Raw genomic sequence first — 23,767 nt, forward strand, 5'->3', positions numbered from 1 at the left:
TTGCAAGGCTATTTTCTTAAGCTGACCTGTGGGCAGTTAGCTTAAAGTCTCAATACAGTCTTTTTGATTCATTTGCTATTGTTAATGAAAGAAAAAGAAAATATCTAATATTTGTGTTTTAATAGCTTTTTACTTTCAATGTACATGCAAAGATAGTTTTCAACATTCATCCTTGCAAAATCTTATGTTCCAAATTTTTCTCCCTTCCTTCCTCCACTTCCCTCCCCTAGATGACAATTAATCCAATATAAGTTAAACATGTACAGTTCTTCTAAACATATTTCCATGTTTATCATGCTACACAAGAAAAAATCATATTACAAAGGGAAAATGAGAAAGAAAACAAAAAACAAATAATACTATGTTGTGATCCATACTCAGTTCCCAGAGTCCTTTTTCTCTCCATTCTAAGTCTATTGGAATTGGCCTGAATCACCTCATTGTTGAAAAGAGCCAAGATCATCAGAGTTGATCATCACATAATCTTGTTGTTGCTGTGTACAATGTTCTTTTGGTTCTACTCACTTCACTTAGCATCAGTTTGTGTAAATTTCTCCAGGATTTTCTGAAATCCTGCTGATCATTTCTTATAGAAAAGTAATATTTTAAATGGAACAGTATCAGCCATTCCCCAACTGATGGGCATCCACTCAACTTCCAGTTCCTTGCCACTACAAAAACATTTTTGTACATGTGAGTCTTTCCCTCTTTTTATAAATAACATTTGAAAAAAATTACTTTGCTAATTATTTTTATATAATTGGTTTAAATCGTAAGCCTCTATTTTTTTGTATTATGCATTTAAAAATATTATTCTGCAAAGAACTTCATTGGTTTCACCAAATTGCCATTAGGGTCTATGAAACATACAAAAAGGTTATGAATCCTTGCTCTAAGAGCATTCTACAAAGTATTGTGGGGATCTGTGATGTTTATCTTATGGATGTTTCTTTCTGTTTGACTTCCTTTAGGATATATATTCTGTAGCGAAATTGGTGGGTTACAGCAAGGCTTCTTAAACTTTTTCTTCTTTACCCAAGAAATTTTTATATGACCCTGAATATATAAATATATAAAATAGATATAGATATACAAATCAAATATTTATTGATAAATCATAACTTCATGACCCCCACATTCAGTTATGACATCCCATGTGGGGTTGTGAACCACAGTTTAAGAAGCTGGGGGAGGGCGTTTACAGGATATGGGCAGTTTAACTTCCCTCTCCTTCTTGTCCTCCCTCCTCCAACTTGGAAGTTATGTCTCCATACTTAAATGATCTGAAATATTCTTTTTTTTTGCACTTATCTCTTTTCCCATTGTATCATAATTATGTACTTAACTTCCTTTAATGATACTGTAAAATCTTTGAGAGCAGAAGCCATGTCAAACTGATCTTTGTATTCCCTAAATCTAGGACAGTGCTTTGCATGTAGATTCTTAATAAATGGTTATGGAATCCAAATTGAGGGAAATGTCTGTTTTTCCCTGATTGTTGTTTCAGTACCCTGAAGTTTCTTGGCCTGCTTATGATCATTTGATAGCTAACATGATGCTATTATCTTTCTATGGTAAAAAAACAAAACAAAAAACAAACACCAACCTTCCTCTTCTGTATTTCTTACCTTTTTTTCTATCTGTCTTTCATTATTCTTCTCACCAGTTAACACCAGTAGATCCTGAAGAATATTGAGAAAAGCTTTCATTGATGTATTTCCTGATTGGTATTTTTACCTTCTTTCTTCCTGTCCTTTCCTCCTCTCTTCTCCCCCTTCTCTTCTTCCCTTCTCTCCTCTCCCCGCTTTCCCCTGCTCCCTCTCTGTTCTTCTCTCCTTGCTTTGTTCTCCCTTCTCCTTTCTTTTTCTCTCCTCCCCCTCTTTTCTTCTTTCCTCCTCTCCCATCCCCTCCTTTCCCCTCTTCCCTCTCTGTTCTCTCCTTGCCTTTGTTCTCCTCTCTCCTCTCCTCCTTCTCTTCTCCTTTTTTTCCCTCCCTGTCATCTCCTCTCTTTTCTTGTTCTCTGCTCCTCTCTCCTTCCCCCTCCTTTCCTTCCTTCCTTCCTTGAGAGCATATTATTGGACAATGTAATACACACATCACATCGTTCCAGACCTTTTCCTAGTTAATCCAGTATGGTCAAATACTATGTAGCTAAATTCAGCAAGTAATGGGAATAAGAAACTATGATTCAAGCTGTATTTCCACAATACAGCAAACTGCAGCTGGGGCCCAGTAGTTTTATTTCTTGGTATCCCAGAAATCTGTTATATGATATTTAATAATGGGTTTAGAAGGTGAACAGCTTCATTTATAATCAAGCAAATAGAATAATATTTTCCCCCAATTCTAATACACCATTCCAAATGAAATCGATTTCTACAGCAGGTGATGCAAACAACCATTATACAAAAAAACATGAAGGGTCTCACATATTGTAAGAAGTTTACTCACATTACATTTGTTCCTAGAGGCAACCACTACTGTATTACAGGGTCATGAAAGCACAGGCTCGCATGGGCTATCCTGCTAGTACACACAGTACCTTGCCGTTTCTTCAACTCTCAATAGCACTGCATTGGTTTTACTGTGGGCAACGTAGCACAGGGATAAGGCAGTAGAAATTGGTTCAATAATGAACTTTTTATGTTTGGCTGGAGTTTTTAAGAATATACAGAGCCCGGATTTGTGAAGTACCATTAGTTAAATACTAGGGAGCCTTTACCCTAAATTCCTTGCCCTCTTGAACAGCTGCTCTTCATGACACATGCATTTTCAGAGCGCTGACTGATCCAGCCTTCCAGGAAGATGTGAAACCCTATCGGTGTTTCCTTAATATATGTGGAGTCAGGGATTGCTCATTAAACTGCTTGGTGTGCCTGAGCCTCTCACAGATGCAGTGTTCTTTATTGTATGTAACTGTACTACTGAGAGCTCATTTCTGAGGCTCTTGGACTGAATTGATGCCAGATTTCTTCCATGACATCAGCCCTATGGGGTGGCCCTCAGATGGGCAGTATTTTAAATTATGTCCTGAAGACATCTGTCAAAATGCGTATCTTGTTGAGCCTGTGCAACCATATTAAGTAATTCCACAAAAGTGAGTTGATTTGACTCATCTAACTTCCATGCCCCATCCAATATTGTTTATGGATAAAAGTTTGTGTAGAATTTTAAGGGCATTCTTAACCATTTTCCTTGAAATTCTAAGGGCATTCTTAACAACTTTACTTGGAATTATAAGGGCATTCTTAACAATTTTACTTGGTCTTTTTTTAAAGCTCTTGTTGGAAGAAAAGTGTACTGTTTGGGGGGATATGCATATATGAGGAACTTTTGAAATTGTAAATAATTGTTGCTTGTGATTTCTAAATTTTATTCTCTAAAAACATATAAAAGAGAAGAAAATGAGATATCAAGATAGCTTGAATTCTGATTGTCTATGTATGTATACATACATAGACATATATATGTGTGTGTATGTATATCTTTCTAAATAGATAGATATACTGTTGATAAAAATGTTAGAACATTGTTCCCATCTTTTCCCTCTATCTCTTTCCTCAGTTCTTTCAAAAGAAGTCAGTGTGTGTATATCTGTATGTGTGTGTGTGGTTATGAATCACCAAGGAATCCTAAAGGCAGAATATGTGAATGACATACAAATGCAATTAAATTAAAAGCATTTGGCTGTGCTGGAATCCTAGATTGAGACTATCTAGCCCCTGGGTGTCAGAAAGGCTTACCTCAGGCCTGTCTGTACTTATGTTCTCACTGTCTGTCTCTCTTTGACTATGTGTCTGTTTCTTTCTCTCTAATCCTTTCCTCTCCTATTGATCATCCCTGAGAACTCAAAGTAGAACCTGAGGAAGCTAGGAGGTGCAGTCTGGAACACAAGTTAAAAATCAAATCTTAGACACTTAGATTTGGACAAATCAATGAATTTCTTTTTGCCTTAGTTTTCTTATTTGTAAAATGGAGATAATAATACCACCTTGCGCCAAGGGTTATTGTAAGGATAGCATGAAAGAATGTTTGTAAAGCACTTGGCACAGCATGTAGTAATGATATAGAAATGCTAGTTATTACTATTATTACTATAGCTAGTAACCTTTTGTATGGAAATATTCAAAGAAAATATTAGTGGAATTTACTTTTCCTTCAACATTGAGTTTCGAAAGAGAATAACTTGACAAGTTGTTTTGTCAGAATAAAAAACAACCAACAAAACCAGACAGGTTTCATGTATTTATTTATTTTATTTAAAGAAAGGTGAATATGAGCAACTATGGGAAAAATCTTTTTGTCAAAATTTGGCATGTTTGATTATAGAAAGAATAAAATTCAAGGTTTTGGGAATCAAAAAAAAAGCTTTTATTATTCAGTCATATCTAACCCTTTGTGACCACTTTTGAGGTTTTCTTGGCAAATATGTTGTAGTATTTTGCCATTTTCTTCTCAAGCTCATTTTTTACAGATGAGAAAATTGAGGCAAACAGGATTAAGTGAATTGCCCAGGTTAGCTTGAAATGTCTGAGGCCAGATTTGAACTCAGAAAGAAGAGTTTTCTAGACTCCAGCTCCTATGATCTGCTCACTGTTTCACCTCAAGGAAATAGAAGAAAATAACTGGGTAGTTCTAATTACTGAATTAAACAGATGAATTATTTCCAGAAGACATCAGCTTTTATCAATTATCAGTTTTATTAGCTTTTAAGCGACCAATAGAGCAAGATCCCCAAGATTTTGTATCTGATTAAAGAGCATTGGATCCATCAAGTTATGAAGAGGGGCTTTGTACTAAGGCCACAGTATTGACTTCTGTCTCAGAATATACTTCATTGGTTTAAAGAATGTTTATGAAGGAAATGAAAAACACAGAGCCTTTCTCTCACTGGAACAAATAAAGAAAAAAAAAGTTGGATTCTATACGAAAAAGCTTGGTTACATTTAAAACATTATACCTACTAATATCAAAGCCAAATAGAATCACTTCCTATTGGTGCATTTCTGTGATACTTCACACTCTTAATGATTAAAAAAAAGATTGAAAAAGCTATGCCTCCTTACTTGCCTAGATAATTTCCTTTTTTGTCATTTTTCTTTTTTACCTACCCTGCTAAACTTCATACCAAATGCCTCCCCCACACATTCTCACTGCTTTTTGCATCTTGTTTCCTATATCCTATAAATGTAGTAGGCATGGAAGGAATTTGTATTTTGATTTTTATCTCTTGAGCAGTCTTTTCTCCAAGAAAGTACAGGCCTTCTAAAACATCAAATATTTTAAATAGATGGGTCTTTACCAAAAAACAATAGAAGATAAAGCTGAAAGACTTTAAAATATCCTAATAATAATAGCTGATATTTATTTATATAATGCTTTACCTTTTTGTTTTTAACGATGAATAACTTCATATTTGTGGGGAAATCCAAGTGAATAAACTGCTTCTACCTTTTATCAATACAAATGAGCATTTTTTGCAATTAAAACTCTTAAAGAATTTCCCAGCACAGAAAGATTAAGAGACATTTTTAAGATTACACAGCCGGTATGTGTGAGATAGAGTTCATGATGAACTTAAAAATCATCAATAAAAACAAACATTTCCATATATAAAGAACAAGGAAGATGTTTGGATAAACTAAAGTTATATACAATTTATGCTTTTTATATATATTTATATTTGTATATATGCTTTTCTTTTAAAGAAATGTATATATAAAAACTAAGAGGGCAATAACAACACTGCTCAACATGACCCTTTCTGCACTTTTCTATTTACTTTAGTGTTTCTACCTTCTTGCTGTCATTGAATATGGGTGGTAGTGGGAAGAAAACAAAATTACTGGAATTAGGAATACTCATCTTCCTGAGTTGAAATCAAGTCCCAGACAGTTAGAAGTTATATGATCCTGGGAAAAGTCACTCTGTTGACCTAATTTTTCTCATCTATAAAATAAGCTGCAGAAGGAAATGACAAACCATTCTGTTAACTTTGCTTAAAAAAAAACTCCAAATGGGGTCACAAAGAGTCTAAAATAACTAAAAAATTACTAAACAATGACAAATATGTGAGAAATAGAACCTGAAGTCCAATTTTCTATTCACAAACCCACAAGCATCCACTAAACATCAATCCACTAAACATACTATTTTCAGTATACTTCAGATGTATGTGATCCTCATGTAACTCTCACAGTGACTTTGTTAGGAAGTTACTATAGGTACATTACCTCTAGTTTATAAGAAAGGAAGCTCAGAACAAGAGAGATTAAATGATCTCTCATGGACACAGAGCTAGCCAATGTCAGTTAGTGTTTGAATCCAGTTTCCCCCTGATACAGAACTCTCCAACACAATGAAGGCTTTTCGGCCTTCTGAATATTAACTGGAATTCTCTATTATTTATTTAAATATTGAGACAATAAAAATTCATCAAGCATATTTTAATGTATGTATGTATATTTGTGTATGATGTATGTATATACATCTCTTGTGGAATTTAGGCGACTTTCGGTGAGTGAGTCTCTAGAATTTCATTTTCTCATTGTTCTGCATATGTGAGTTCAGATAAGTCATTCATCTTCCCTGTGCCTCAGTTTCCTTGTCTGTAAAATTAAGAAGTTGGGCTAGATAGCTTCAGATTTTTTTCAGCTCTGGATCTATGATTCTTATCCCCCCCCCAAAAAAAAATAGACTGTTGAGCTAACAGATCTCTAAGATCTTTGACATCTCTAAGATCATGAGTCATTCTTTCCTCTTTCTCTTGAATAGCTCAGAGAATCCAAATCAGAACTCTAAGAGAAAATTTGAAGCAGCAAATCTGATTTCTTAAACCAATTTTCTCTCAGTGTAACTGGACTTGGAACACATAAACACAGGCCCAAACTTGGGCTTTTTTGGGAAAAGCATAGACATTGTCAGTGGCAGATCTATGTTCAGGTTTTTCATGAAAATTTTTACAAAACCGAATGTTAACACCTTTAAAACATAGGAATTAAAAACAAACATTTAGTGTTTAATAAAGGTCCAAATTATGAGATTTTTTAGGGCAGGCAGTAACTTTAGTGGCTATTTGGTATCACCTCCTCAATTTACATGTAAGAAAATTGAAGCTTGAAGAATGAATTTAAAAACTAGACATATAATTCCATTTATATAGAGAATGCCTAGTGAATAAAATACCTCTGTCCTTTACTGATATAGATTGGCACTTTCTTTGCAACTAAGACTCTTAAGAGAGTTGCCTGAAGCACAGAGATGTTAATTGTCTTATCCAAGATCACACAGCTAGTCTGTGAGAAGTTGGTCTTGAAGACCAGCTTTTTATCCACTTAGCCATTCTGCTTCTCTGTGTACAAGGTCACAGACTGCAAGGCAAAGCTGGGATTAAAACACATTCCTACTTCCAAATCTAATGTTCTTTTCATGATCCTGCTTGTTTATTCTTCTCCTTATCTCCCCTTAGCCCCAATAGATTATAAACTGCCTTAATGCAAGGACCATATTTATTTCTTTATAATCTCATTAGAGTATAGTCTGTACCTTCTCAGAACTCAGTGAATGTTGACTGACACTTGCAGAGACCTTCAACTAGGCTGTCAACTCGTATGTTCATGGATTTTGGAGAAACTCATGCAAAAATGTGTGAAGTCTTTTTCCTAAGGTGACATAGTGATTTTTTTGTGTCAGAGTCAGGAATAGATCCTAGCTAAGTTTCCTTTTTTTTCACAGCCACCTCAAAAACTGTTTGTCATCTCTTTCTTAAATGAACCAGCAAGTTTGAAAATTTTTCATGTTCTTTTTGCAGAAGTGGAAAGCAACTTCTATAAAAAATACTGACTTAAAATAATTTCATATTTTAAAATAGCTCCCCCATTTATCCAGGTGAAGGTGTTTTTGTGCTTTTTTTATCTTTTGTCTTTCCCCGGAACATTTTTGGTAAGAGTAGTGACAAGAGACCATCGACATCATTTCTAAAGACTGCCACAACTCTGATCATTTTCCTTACAACATATAGTCTATCCAATTTCACCACTCAGCCATCTCCTAGGTAACTAGCACTTAGCCAACGAAACAGACTGTCCACAGTGAAAGGAAATTAAAAAAAAAATTAAACTGCAGTGTTTACACTTTTTTTTGAATACTTGATTTGCTTAAAATATATTTTTTTAAATTACCAGGTTTCAAAAAAGTCTGTTTCACTTCTCTATTGAATTTTGATCTCTTTGCCTACTTCATGGCCCTAATCTTCCCCTGCAAGTAGATGTCTCCACAGTACAATGTTTAAGTTCGTGAAAACTGTCATCTGTCAAAGACCAAATTTTAATTCCTCAGGGATTACAGTGATTGAGTTTGACCCAAGTCCTCATGAATGAATGGCAAAGCAGATCTAATTCCACAACTTATTTGGTTAGATTTTGTGGGTGTTCATTTTCTCCCCTCTCTCTCTCCTTTTTTAAATGTCCCTTCCTGTGGGGGTGTTTTCCGTTTGATGCACTTTATTTCCTTAGTAACTGTTGCATTGTTATGGGAGGGGCTTAATGTCATTTTCAAGTACAGTCTTGAATCAATTTATTTCCTGGTTAGTCTTCCCCATCTTCATAGTGTGAAGAGAACATCTATGTGTATGCATTGGCATCTGAGTGATGAGCACTTTGGATTTAGAATAAGAGTGCGTGAGGGTGTGGCTCAAGAATACTCTGATCTAGGGTGAGTCTCCCTTTTCATACTTCTTTTGCTTCTTTGTAAGGTGATTTTCCTCTGAGATACAGTAAGGGTCAAACATTCAGGAATTAATGTTTGAGAAAACCCTTCATTTTCTTGGGTACAGTGGAAAGGAACTTATTATGCGACTTTCAGTAGATCACTTTACCTCAGAGTTCTTCAAATTCCTCATCTGTATGTGGTCTAAATGTTTCTAAGAGTGCTTTAAGCTCTGAATCTTTAGTCTCATCATACTGAAGAGATATGGTTCTCATCTCAGCCTTGCTATTTGCTATCTGCTATTGACTACCTCAGTATCTTAGGGCTGCAATTTTCTCATCTGTTAAAAAGAGAAAGTTGGATGAGATGATCTCTAGTGACCCTTCTGAGTCTAAAATTCTGTGTTTTTCAAGAATATTTTACAAAAATGAAGACTCCATTTATTCGTTGTTTTTTTTTAAAAGTAAGGCACACTGTGGGCCCAACTAGTCAATTCAAAAAGTATGGCACCTATTCAAAATAGAGTATCTTGTCATTATTATATTCAAACACACTTAATATCTAACATAATGTGCAGGACAAAATTGTTTCTCAGATTATAATGTGGAGAATTAATTAGAATGCTTCTTGAATGTTTCTTGAATGAGCAGTCCTACAATGGCTACAGAATACAGTGAGGTAGACCTTTTAAGAAGTTTATAATCCACTTGGGAAAAGAAGAGATTTATTTTTTGTCCTTCTTCAGTTGTGTCTGACTGATCCTTTGTGACTCCATTTGAGGTTTTCTTGACAGAGACACTGGGATGGTTTACCATTTCTTTCTCTAGCTCATTTTACAGAAGAGAAACTGAGATGAACAGGTGAAGTGACTTGCCCAGGTTCCCACAGCTAGTGTCTGAGGCTGCATTTCCAAACTCTGTGCTCTATCCACTGTCACCTACTTGTCCTAAAGAAGACGTATCTATACAAAATAGGTTAAGCTAATGAAGGAGATGATAGGGTACTATTTATTATTGTTACTTTGATTTTTTATTGTTTAGGAAGAATCACTATTTTAGCTGTTATTCCATTATATTTTGTGGTGTCCATTGGAACTATGTCATAGTTGGGCTAGTGAATCAGTTGAGAGAACAAATTGATGAAAAAACTAGGCATCTGTAACTCTGGACAGTGAAGCTTTTAGAATCTAAAATGTTGCTGGGCTCAGTTCTTTTCTGCCATCTTCCCTTTGATTCTGTGAAATCTCTGCTTTCTGCTGAAGGCATGTAGATGAGCAGTAGGTGAGAAGGAAACAGTTCAAGAAGTGAAAAAATTCAAAGCAGTGATAGTAATAGAAAAGTTACTGGAAAAAAAGTCGAGACTCTGTGTTGGAATTTGCAAATTATATATTACTTTTATGATGATACATTTTAGCTTCCCAATTATTTCATAGGGTTGATTGGGGTTGATCTTAAATCTCATAGCAATTGCTCTTCAAAATTTTAGCAAAGTAAGGCTTTTCAGGGGGTTCCAACAGTTTTAATCTGGTGGCCTACCTTTCTCTCATGGAATAAATAAATTTGAGAATGAGAAGGCAAATTATAGTCATAGGAAAGGAAAACAGTCATTTTGTTTCCCTCCCACCACTACCCATACCCACCTACAGATTTCCCATGGCTATGTGAAATGTGAGCGATGTGATAGTTGAAATACTTTAAAGCACAGTATCACTGTAAATAAAACAAAAACAGCACAGAACACCACTCAAACTTGTTTTTCATCTCTCAGACCAGACTGAGAATGGGAGCAAATAAAGTGCAACAATTCCTGTGACTATGAATTGATTCATTGAACAAATATTTATTTAGCTCCTATGTAGTTTGATGCAGGGGAAAGAGTGCTAGATGTATATTCAGAGGACCTACTTTCAAATCATCTTGGCTTGGATCACATATCTGGGTGTCTTTAGCCAAGTTCCTTCATCTCTGTGCGTCTCAGTTCCCTCAACTGCAAAATGAAGAATTGGACTAGATGCTTTCTTAGGTCCCATATTCATTCATTCATTTATTTAATAGATTTTTGGGGGACTAGTCTAAAAAGGAGATTTTTTTGCCTCAACTGCCACCTAGTTTTAATCATTGAATGGGTGCAGTCTTAGTCAAATGGAAACCTGTCGAAGACCTTAGCTTAAAAAGGTCAAGGTCTCCCATTACATTTAGGGCCATCTCTAGTCATCTTGATCTACATCTGGCCACTGGACCCAGATGCTCTGGAAGGGAAAGTGAATCAGATGATTTTGCACAGCCCTCCCTCACCTAAATCCCATTCACTTGCATGCCATGGCATTACCTCCCTCATGTCATGGATTTTTTCGAGAACTTAGGACGAACAACAATATTTATGATCCTATAGGTCCTATATACAAAACAATGGGGTAAATACTAGGGAGAATTCAAAGAAGAATAAGATAGTACCTGTTCTCTGTTCCCTAATAGGGAAAATCAAGTAATTTTACAATTAAAATGTAAGCTAGAATGTTTAAATGCAGTACAAACATAACAATTTGGGAATTCAGAAGAGAGAGAAATTATTTTTGGCTGGGGAATGGATTAGGGAAAACTTCTAAGAGGAAGTGATTAGCTCAATGAGATTATAGAATGGAGGCTAAGGAAAAATCTGGATATTAAGAGAGTGATTTTCTTCTTTCTCTTCCATCTACTTAGCTAAGTTCACTGTGGCAAAATTGAAGTCACCTTTGTTGTTTTTAACTGTGTCTTGACTAAATTGGGCTACTTCAAAGACTGAAATTCTCTGGGATGTGAATATAGTCTTCTATATTCATATTTCATATTTCAGAAGGAAATGTTTCCTGTGCTTTTAACCAATTTATAAGCTTATGATTTACTAATTAAAATTCTTCTCATGTATTCAGTAACTATATCACTAATGATTTCTGTAGTATCCTTCATTTTGTGGGTTTGTAGGTACTTGAAAGCAGGTAAATCACATTGCTTTTAAAAATGATCTTTGTTAGATTTTATATTTTCATTGATTGGACCTTCCCTTAAATTAGTTTGAGTTAGAGATGTTTAACTCAATACATATTTTGTATTTACTTAATAAAACAAAAAAAATTATACTGTGTGCCCTTTTGTAAATTGTTCTTTATGTAAAGAATATGTAAGTTATATAAGATAATTTAGCAATCTTTTAAAAAAGTTTTCTTTTCCTTGTTCCACTTGGTGAAAAAGAAAAATGTGATTGTAGTTTCTGATTGTTAAAAAATTGACTAGGAGGAAATAATTATAATGGGAATAAAATTCATCCTTCTCTATCAGTGATAATTTAAATTTAATGTTCATCATCTATTTTTAAAAGTCTGGCCCTTTAGTCTTCTCATCTCTTTTTATTTTTTTTTTATTAGTTGCTTTGCAATAATGGTTATACAATGCTTTTATTTAAAAGCAAGTATAAAACAATATGGAAACTAAATCAATTTTTCTTCTGGATCCTTAATTTAAAATCATATATAAACATATTATATATGTGTGTGCATACATGTATGTATATATATAAAAAAAGTCTAAGAAATCTTGGCAAGACATCTCTGGTTTCATTTTTCAAGGGTTTATAAACACTGATTTCATTGGATTTCTTGTCACTGAGTTTTATTGAACTATATGAGAAAGGGGTTATATATCTCATTCTTGTTCTCTCCTCATTTTCAGTAGCTTGAGAAATATTTTCATTATTTTATACTTCACTGTAACTGTTTGTACTGATAAAAACCAAAGACATGAGAACATGGTTTTTGTAATTATACTCTTATTATATCTTGTTGCCCATTGCTTCTCAATTGAAATTTGGAGAAATAAATTTTTTCTTGTTCCCATGAATGAAACCCTGAGTCCCTTTTTTCCAAACTTCAACAATACTTAGGAAAATTTGCCACATTTGCTTTGCCAGAGAGCTTTCAATGTGTTTAGTTAATCCATAATAATGTTTTTGGGTAGTTGGGAGGGTTTCTTTGACCTGGTGAGTTTATGAATTTTAATATTTGTACAGGTCATCAGAAAATATAATCTCCTTTTTATTTTATTTTATTTTTTTAATTTTTCAGTGAGCGTGCTTGAGGGGAAAGACAAGCCCAAGAGAAAAGACAAGGCAGAAAGCAATTGAACATCCCAAGTGGCTGCAACCCAAGGAAAGGATGCTGGCTACCCAATGGTTCATTAGAACTACATTTTAGAAAGGGAAACAATCTCAGCAGGACAACTTCCGTGGCTTCCTGATTCACCATGGCTTTGATTCTCTGGTTGGACGGCTGAAACCATTGTGTGTCCAATACTTGTTTTTTGTCTCTGGCCGGTCTCCTGGTACCATCTGCTCACAGGATCTGGTGAGAATCATATGCTACCAAAGGTTGCAATCCGGAGAGAGATGGACTCCGACAAGCTAAAATGGAAGTAACTTGACAGCTTCAATCCCTCCAGTTGCCTCTTGTAAGGACAAGTTAAGAGTGGGAACACAAACGTGTCTGGGAGAGCAGTATGCAGGAAGCTGGTTTTCAGGCCACAAACGCTTTCACAGGTGAGGTTCCTGGACTGTGAGTAAATTGAGAGTTGGTGAACTTTTTTGTAACGTGCAACTGAAATATCACAAAAATGAATGTCCCAGCACACATTTGAACCCATGAACTTTAGGAGATATAGGAAAGTGAGAAGTATAAGCAAATAAGCTGACTTTCCCCCCCCACAAAGTAATATTATATTTTTATTTTGATCTCATATATTAGTTTGAGGAGGGACCCTGCATTTTATGATTGTGTATAAAATGTCCTGAAATACATATTACAGAGATATTCCTCCCCATTCTGTAAAGGAATTTTGTTACCAGAAGAGACAGGGTGGGTAAAATTGGGTATTTTCCTTCACAGAATAAAATCTCCCCTCCCCTAGATTAATTGCTGGCAAGTAATTTTTCCTTCTCTCATCTTTTTTTTTTTTATCCTTAGTTTATTTCCTTGGTTTTATTAGTGAGCAAATGGGGGAAAATTGGCTGCTCTACCCTTCCAGTTATTATCATTCTTGTATAAATGAAGTCATTGTTAAAGCTGTACATCACAACTTTATTTTAATTCAGCCCATTTAAATTTTACCCTAGTTACCAGTTTTCACATTTTGTGGAGTTTCCATTTGTTCTATCCAGTGCCCAAAACAAAGTGTTGAGACACAGGAGTTTTTGAATTCAGACCCTGGCTTTGTTTCTGTTTCCCTGAATATCTCAGAAATATCACTTCATTTTTTTATATTTCTAGTTCTTCATTTATTGATGCATCCCAGAGAGAGCTGAAGTCAAGGTCTGTTAACATAATAATGGTTTAAAAAATATAAAGAAGGTTTTGGTCCCAATAATCATGAAATTTGAATGTGATTGGTTCACTTACTCTTGTAATGCTGACTATAAGTTTAAGGGACACTAGATATCAGCCTGCCTATTTTCTAAAGCCCATTTTTAAACATCTTTCTAGGGCAAATAAGTCATGGAGTTTAAATTCTTAAGGAGTTGTTTCAAAATGGAGATTGCTTATTAAGAAATGCTAGGAAGTCAGAAACTCCTAAAAAGTCCCAGTGTTGAGTTCTGTCAACCTTCAATGATCAGCTGTCCTATTCAGTTAATGACTCAAACATTTATTAAATACTTACTAGGTTCCAGGCACTGTGCTAAGTGTCAGGAATACAAAAAGAGGCAAAAAAAAGTCCCTGCCCTTAATGAACATAATCAAATGGGGTTTGATATCGTAATCAAATGTACAAGTTTCATAAAATGTCAGCATTGCTATGGCATGCATTCAACAGTAAAATATCATAAATATTATTATTGTTTATTAAATTCACATTTTTTAATTTGAATTTGATGTCTTTTATGTACAGAGAGCTGTACAAGATGCTAACAATGATCCAGAGTTTAGATACCTGTGACTCTGATCCTCAGGAGCTTAATGTATAATGGAAAATATGGCGTGTGTACTAGTAAATACAAAATGATAAATCAAAGGGGTGCAAAACAAGATATTATGTGAGGCAGGGAGCAAAGAATGAATGTTATGAATAAGGAAGGATCAGAATTGACTTCATAAAGAAAGAGATATTTGAGTTGGACTTAATAGCAAGAATAGCAGTTCAGTAAAGGAAGAAGGAGATAATCCAACCATAGAAGATATAATGAGTTAAGTCTCAGTGGTAGGAAAGTTCAGGGAATATTTAGGACATAGAGAATAGTCTAGTTTGGCTAGAGCAGATTGTGGAGTAATTCCTAGTTATCAGTCAGACCCAATTTCCATATCTCTTTTTGGCCATCAAAGTGTATGTACTTGCTTGAACCTGTTCTCTTCAAATCCCAATACAGAGTTTTCTCTGGCATCGATTAACTAAATTTTACTGGACTATTCCTCCTTTTTTTTTTTTCTGTGACCCATTTCTACCTTCTAGTCTTTCATGACGGCCTTTTTGGAATACTCTCATTTCCTTTTGCTTAAAATCATCCTTATGCATTCTTTTCATACAGAGTTTTTCTAAAAGTCTGTAATTAAAAAAACAAAAAAGCAAATCTCCAAACCTCAAACCCAGCACCATCAGCTCAATTGGGTGATTTTAGTTCAAATCCACCTGTGCAGTTCGTATGTCTTCTTCAATAAATATTAGCAAATGTGAAATCCAATTACATTTTTATTATTCTGGCCCCAGATAGATTGGGGTTACTTTCAAACCATATGAGAGGTAGGAGAGTAGTTTTTTCTTTTTTGTTTTTGTTTTTTTTTTAACTTCATGAATCTTGAAACTATTACTTGCCCTATTTTCTTTCAGCTACTAATAATTTCTTGTACATATATAATAAACATTTGTTAAGTGTTTGCTGGAGAACTATATCTCATGCTCAGCCTTACAAATCTGTCAGCCATCCCTAGAGAATGGCAGGTAGGAAATGTTGGTTTTTAGTGAATACTTGAAGAAAACGTTTAACCAGACTCACTTATTCAGCATTAGTAGCAGTATTGACTGATAATGACATATATTAAAAATGATTGAGGGGAAGAGACAAGGAATTAGCGGAAGAAAGAAAAGGATAAAAAGAGATGGAAGGAGAGAGAAAGAGAGCTGGAAAGGAGACAGAGACACAGAGACAAAGAGAGTAAAGACAGAAAGAGCCAGAGATACAGAGACAGAGACAGAGAAGTACCCTATTTATTGTAGTCCTGAAAACAAGTGTAAAAATGTATCATCCTGCCAGAAAAAATTGTTTTTAGCTTTTTACCATTCCTTAAGAAAATAGCTGGAAAGTAAAATAAAGGAAACTCCATTATTTCACAGTTGGCTGACATTGTTATTCACTTTAGTTGAGTGTTTTTTCAGCAGGAATGATCTTTTTCCCCCGTTGGTACCTGTTCTTCTTTCTTTTCCCTGTTTCCTTAATTTTTAAAAGTTATCTATTTTATAAGGTGAAAATACTGACCAGTCTCCCTGCATCAAGAACCCAGCATGATAGCAACTGGTTGAAACTATCTTTCAGGAACATGTCTTATAGAAGGGAAGGAATAAGAACTGGTGCACATCACCCTGAAAGATTTATTATTCCTTACTTGCCTTTGACTTTGGGCTTTATTTATACTGAGGGAACAAGGGATGCTCATGTCCTAGTTTCTGATATTAGAGATATACTCAATTGTTGATTAGGGGAAAATTTAAGGAAATAATAGCCTGTATGATCAAATAGCAGAAAATATAATAGTCATTTGGATGGAGAGCTAATCTTGAGGTCAATAGGCCTCAATAAATATTAGCTATTAGTCCCAGTGTGGAGTTCTGTCAACCTTCAAATCCTGTCCCTGACACATGCTGGCTCTATCATTCTGGGCAAATCACTTAACCCCTCCTTGCTCTAGACTGCTCCCAAAGATTGTAAGTTACAGAGATGGTGCCAGCCTGAATTGGTAGCTGGATTCTTCACTTCTCATTCCCATTCAGAAAGTACTCTATGCCATGGAAACCACAGATCCAGTCTCACATCCCTTGGAATATATTACTCAGGATGAAGCAAAATTGAACCTTAGAAGTGTGTTTAGTTTGTGCATGGAGAGGAAATATGGAATGGTATAAAGATTGCAATGAGAAAATTTGGATCCAAGTGACACTTCTGATATCTACTAGCTGTGTGTGATCTTATCTCATAATCTTGATTTTCTCATCAATAAAAAAGGGAATTAGAGTATTTGTACTACCTACCTCTAGATTTGTAAGAAACTCTTTTTTAAACTGTGAAATGTCAAGGTGAACTATTGTTACAAATGGCTGCATATGAAAACAATGATTTATTTTATGTTTTAGCTTTCTTATATGTCTGTATATACATATATATATACATATATTATACAAAAGATTATATAACATATGAGTGTGTGTGTGTGTGTATATATATGTAAATAATAATATACATTTCCACCTAAGATACACATACTATAGAAGTTTTTTAAGGTTGGTTTTAAGGTTGGTCAAGAAGGCCAATCTTTCCACAATGAAAAATTGGGTTGGATTCTTTTATCAATTGAGGGTCCAATAAAGTTAGTTCAGAATATGTGAAGTCAATGAGAAAAAATAGATGAGTTTAAAAATTTGCTGTTGTTAAACCAGGCCTCAATTCCAGAATCAGTGAACCAATGATGACTTCAGATGTTGGGGTGAATTTTTTTTTCATGATGGGACAGGCTTTAAAGTACATGCCATTAACTAGGCTGTTTCTTCTATGATTTAGAAATTATTTTAATCTGATAAACTCATTCTTGAGACTAGAGAGATGTTTGTTAGTGACCATTTAAAAATGGCATATATATAACGAATAGAGTATCTTCCATTGTTCGTTTGTGAAACAGTTAAGTAGTATTTATCTGAACTATTGGAAGATTGTGAGTAGCAATTAGCTAGTATTTATTTAAAGCATAGGCAGCCAGGTGGTGCAGTGGATAGAGTGCTAGGCCTGAAGTTCCAAAAACTCATCTTCCTGTGTTTAAATTCAGCTTCAGAATAAGAGGGTGACTTTGGGCAAGTCCCTTAATCCTGTTTACTTCCTCTTTTCTCTATAAAATGAACTGGAGAGAGACACAGCAAGCCACTTCATTATCTTTTCCAAGAAATTTAAACATCAAAATTTAAAGCATATATGTATCAGGTGCTGTGCTAAGTCCGTGAATACAGAGAAAGGTAAAAACACCCCCTGTTCTCAAGGACAGTACATTCTAACAAGTGATCCAACATGAAGAGAATTTGGTACATACAAGTTAAATAATAATAATAATAATAGTCAACAATTATATCATGCCTATCATGTGCTAAGCACTATATCAAGTAAACACCTTCTGATGTTCTCATTTGATATATATATATATATGTAAATTAAGAAAGCAATTTCTAGTTCAAAATTATGTATTTGGAGTTTAGCAGCAAATGATAAGATTGCAGGCCACAAATATTGGGATTCAGTTATGCTAAGAATTCACAATGGCCATTCTCTTTGGTCAAAGGTAGGTTTATTTAGGAAGAGAGGTTACAAAATGAAGAGATACACTAGATATCAAGAATGGTAAATATGAAATAGAGTTGGGAGAGCACATGTTAAGGAAAGGAGTTTTAACAATTAATGATGAAAAGGATAAGTTCTCTAAGGGCACTCACAATTAACCAGGAAAAAAGGAAAACCCCATGAGGTTGGAGTATACCCTTAGCTGACAAATTAAATCTATAGCGCTGTTTAGAACCCTAAAAGAATTATTAGCTATAAGAAGGAGAAAGAATAGAGACATGGTGGGAAGTGAGAGGAAAGACACCATGTGACATGGGGAACGGGGAGATGCTACGAGGCAGAGTGCCATGGTAGACTGATCCAAAAGGGGTTCAGCAAAGATGGCATGAACTATGGATAGACTTATAGGGGAAATGTAACTTCAGGGGTTTGTCATAACTTGGATTTCTGATCAAACATAACTTGATGGGGGCTGCTCCTACTTTCACAGAGGGTAAGACTTTGAAGTTAAACTGATCCCCATCAGTGCCCTTCCTGGTCGCCTCAGGGAATAAATTCATCAATACCCAGGACCTCATCAGAGTAGGTAGAAATTAATCTAATAGGGGAAGACAGCATATTTGTTGATATTTTTGCATTAATTCTGTTAAGCTACCTGAGTACAGAGGATGCTGATGGTGGTACTGGTAATTTTGTGCCGGAGTATGTGGAAATTCTGCCTTCTAAGTTTACAGCTACAGCCTTTGAAGCAATCTGTCTGCCTGCCTTCAGTCCATTTCAGCTTTTCTGGAGATGGATAGACTTCCATAAGATAAGCTGCTTCTGTTGTAAAAACAAACCCCAAGTGACTCAGGGCAGAGGAAATGGGAACCTTTCCAGGGTGAGTCAGTCAGTTTTTTTGTCTGAAGTGTTGCAATACTGATAAAGATTTCATCTAGGCACACTGTGTGTATTCTCGGGTAGTCTGAAAGAACCATGTCTAGATAGCCACAGTATAAAGTATGAATGAAATCCTCCTCGTCTTCCTCTCTACTATGTTTTGCCATAGAGTTCTGTACCCTTGTTCTTTTGGTCATTTCATTAATGGTGCTATGTTAACTTAAATAACTATTGACGTAAACTAAACAGTGGAATACATGCCAAGTCTGGTGGTGGTTGTTTTTTTGTTTGTTTGTTTTTATTGTTTAACTAGACTCTTGGAGAATTTCCCAATGAAAAAACTTCTACTAATGGAAATCAGTTGTTGCCTTGTGACATTCAGAGAGAAATTATGAGAGGGGTTAAGTGATTTTCCCAGTGTTACACAGCCAGTTTCTGTCAGTGGCAAAACTTAAAGTCAGATATTTTGATTCCAAGACCACCTTTTAAACAGCCCTGCCATAATACTTCTTTTTAAGTCCTTTATATTCTGCAGCTGAATCAAATTTCTATTTAAACACTTAATGTGGATTCCTGATCTTAATGATTTGCCACTGACTATCCAAGTGATATAATAGAGAGAGTCCTTAATTTGAAGTTAGGAAAACAGTTCAAATCCAGCTTCATATATCAGTACTGTGACTCTTAGAAAGTCACAACTTCAGTTTGTCTCAATTTCCACAATTGTAAAATGGGGATAATAAAACACTTAGCTCATAATTGTGAGAATTAAATGATATAATATTTCTAAAGCACTTTACAAAGTATATCATGTAGATATTAGCTATATCATCATCATTGTCATTATTGTTGCAGTTTTTGCAGAACTCATTCCCAGCCTACCTATCTTTTATGACTCTTGAGTGTGCTCTCCTCCAGCTTCACTATATGAGGTTCAGTTTTCTTAGTTCTCCTCTGATAATAAGGGAATCAGTATAACACTAGCTCTTCTCTTGTCTTTCCTTTACCAGATGATCCACTTATCTTTTTTTCTTCTTATGTTATTCCTTGATGATGCCCTGAATTCTTGCTCTTCTTTGGAGTTTTCCACTTCTAAATAAATTAAGGTTATTTAGCTTGATGATAAAAAGGCTGAAATATGACTCGGTAATTACCTTCAAATATATGAGTTTTTACATGGATCATAATGCTCACTTTTTTAGTAATGACAAAGAAAGGTGAGATAGTTTTTTATGATAGGTAAGATTTATCTTAGATATAAGGAAAAGTCTTATGACTTGATGCAATAAATCTCAGCCCTCCTTTCCACCATAAGAGATCAGTAAGAACAGAATAGATACCTGATGACTTGAAAGGTTTATCTTTGGTAGGGTTTCTGACTGAAAAATGTATCACTTTGTAGGCATTGAAAATTTAACTAGAAATACTACATGTGGCTGGTCTATACTTTGAGGCCTTCTTTGCTTGATTTATGACATCCAGTCTAGTCCAATGAGCATTTATTAAGTAACTACTATTTGCAAAACATTGTGTTAAATTCTGAATAGGACAAAAGAAAAAACCTCAACGACCCATATACAACACAAAGTAGTCTTTTCCTTCAAAAAAACTTATATTCTATTGGGCTTACACCATGCTGGTATATTCTTTGAGAAAAGTCAGCCAGTAAATAAACACTTATTAAGTACCTATTATATACTAGACACTATGCTACAAAAGAAATAAAAGTCTCTGCCCTCAAGGAGTCTAATGAATGGGAGTTTTCTTCATGCTAAGATGAAATGACACAATAAGATATGAATGTATTTAAAAACTTTATTTTGAGAAGAGATCCATAGGCTTTTGCATTCTGCTAGAGGGGTACATGATTTAGGATTAAGAACCTCTGACCTCGATAAACTGACATCTAGACTGGTCCTAATTAAAATTCAGAAACTTCAGTTAGAGCAAAAACTGCCTTGGGAATGCAACTAGTGGAATGGTTCTGTCTTATCAATTAGGAAGCTGTTTTAATGATATTTGGTTCTCTGTTGCTTCAGGAAGGAAATTAGTTTGGGCTTTAAAAGAATTAGACTGTTAGACAAGTGAAAGTTTTAGTTAAATAAATAAAAACACAACCACAGAATATTAATAAACTAGACAGAATCAATCAACAAACATATATCAACATGGTATAACCTACTATGTGATAGGCACTAGTGATACTAGAACACAAAATGTAATTTCAACTCACAAGGATCATGTATTCTAGTAGGGAAGAGAGCAAGTACATCTATCAATATAATCAACATAAATATAAACAACAAAGATGTATATAAAGTAGTTAAATACACAGTAATCTGAAAGGAACACTAGCATTTGGGTAGATTAGGGAAAGGTAGATGCAGAAAGATGGTGTTTGAGCTCTATATTAAAGGAAGTGAGGTACTCTGTGAAGTAGAGGTAGGGTGGAATAGTGTCCAATGTGCTGTTAAGATATAGGGCTGATGAAGTTGGAGAAAGAGAACTCCAGATCCTTGATAGCATGGAGCGGCACTATTGGGGGAAAGCCTGAATTTTACAGCCCAAATTACTCCCATAGGCAAGTAGGGAGGAACAGTCATTGCATTATCCGGGCTTTAAGTGGGCTTTTTGCTCCTTTCATTGACAAAATCATCTTGACCCCACAGTTCACTGTACCCATAAATCAAGTTATTTAACTTCTTGAGATTATATTCCCTTGTAAAAGAATCTATGTTTATCAAACTCTTTAATTTCCTAAATCCCTTTTAGGGGATTTAATCTCCTGTAAAACTCCTTCTTTAGGAATTTAGACCATCTTATGGCATTGAGGGTTCTCTACTTCTAGGATCTTGTTACAATTTAAGGCATCTTTCTGTTTGTTATAGCTAATTCTTTTTAGGGTGCTAAACTTCTTTAAGAATTTAGTCCATCAGTCAATGGTATAATCCCCTGCCCAAACTCCTTCTTTAAGGAAGGAATTTAGACCAGTTTATAGAGCTGAGGGTTCATTAGGAAGGTGCTACCTCTTCTTCCTTAATAGCATCTTCCCCTGACCGTGAGTTCCAATAGAAAACTTAGCTCTTGTCTTTCCCACTGTTGATTGCTAAAGCCCCTTTTCTTTGCTAAAAACCCCATATGGATTAAGCCCACTACATGGCATAATAAAATCTTTGCCTCTTGATTTGGAGGAGGTCTAAGCCTACAAATTCTTTTGAGACACCTCCTGACACTAGCCTATAATTCTATTATTCTTTTGGGGCCCAAACCCCTTTTCCTCAACATTGGATGGCATACCCTATCAGGACCAGGTTGTGAAAGACTTTAAAAATCAAACAGAGGAGTTTATATTTGATTCTAAGGGCTATAGAAAGCCACTGAAGTTGATGAATTTGAAGGAGAGAGAGATTTGGTCATGTGATGATTCACAATGGCCATTCTCTTTGGCAAAAGGTGAGTTTATTTAGGAAAAAAGGTTACAGAAAAAATAAAGAGATACAATAGACATCAAGAGTGGCAAATATGAAATAGAGTTAGGAGAGCACATAGCAAGGGAAAGGATTTTAATAATTAAGGATGGAAAAGGCAAGCTTTATAGTGGAACTCACAATTAACCAGGAGAAAGGAAACACCCCATAAGATTAGATGAGCTTAGCTGACAGACCAAATTTACAGAGCTGTTTAGCCCTAAAAGAGTTGGTTATAAGGAGAAAGAATAGAGACATGGGAGGGCATGAAAGGAGAGCCCTTATGTGGCATTGGTTGGGGGGGGGAAGACACCACAAGACAGAGTGTCATGGTATGAACCCAAAAAAGGGTTAAGCAAAGATGGCATGAGCCATAAACAGATTTATAGGGGAAATTCAACCTCAAGGGTTTGACATAACTTGATCAGTTAGTTTAGCCTCATAGTCCCACCCTCTGTAGAGGTAATGGGCAGCTTTGCTTTGCTATGTCCAGTCAGAAATTCAAGTTATTATCATTAGTATCACAAGAATACTTAAACAGCATTGTAACTAACTTTCTATCATTAAAATTCATGAATCAGATTTACCCATCTATTTCAGTGGATTCTTTGATAATATTGTTTTGTTTCCAAGTAGCCCTAAACAGTGAAGGCATCTGGTTATCTATGTATCTGTATATTTTAATTCAGAATATATAAATGTAAAGCCAAAATCAAAATGCATATAAATAAGTTTAACATTAGAGAGAATGCCTTTTGAATTTATTTAAAGTTTTAACCTGAAATACCAAATTGGTAATACCAACTTTTTTTTTTTTTAAATAGAGTGAGCTTTCTTATCCTTATTCTTATTTCTTAATTAATCTTTTAATTAATTTAATTATTTGTAGGATACTTCGAGGTCCAGAAGGCAGTGGGATGCATTAGAACTTTTTCTGCATATGGAGTCACATGACTGATTTTATCTCAGTTCTGCTAGTTACACCTTTATGACCTTGGGCAAGGCATTTAAACTCATTTTTCAAATGAGGGGGTTGTACTAGATAACTTCTGAAACTCTTATAAGCACTATGATATATATATATATATATATATATATATATATATATATATAATTACAGGAAGAGCGAAGACATGACATTTGTTTCAGATAACAATAATATA

The 23,767-nt window shown here is 34.9% G+C and overlaps 1 protein-coding gene across 4 annotated transcripts in view; it reads left to right on the top strand.

Moving 5' to 3' along the window:
• LDLRAD4 (low density lipoprotein receptor class A domain containing 4) overlaps window positions 1-23,767 on the top strand; it is a 578,057-nt gene that overhangs the window by 216,935 nt on the left and 337,355 nt on the right. For all 4 annotated transcript variants that reach the window (XM_051970507.1, XM_051970509.1, XM_051970508.1 and 1 more), the window contains one exon: window positions 12,806-13,275. In XM_051970507.1, the coding sequence (XP_051826467.1) occupies window positions 13,236-13,275 (40 nt within the window). In that variant the 5' untranslated portion in view covers window positions 12,806-13,235. The remainder of the gene's footprint in view (window positions 1-12,805; window positions 13,276-23,767) is intronic.

This window comes from Antechinus flavipes, chromosome 1, assembly GCF_016432865.1.
Source record: "Antechinus flavipes isolate AdamAnt ecotype Samford, QLD, Australia chromosome 1, AdamAnt_v2, whole genome shotgun sequence".
Taxonomy (NCBI): domain Eukaryota; kingdom Metazoa; phylum Chordata; class Mammalia; order Dasyuromorphia; family Dasyuridae; genus Antechinus; species Antechinus flavipes.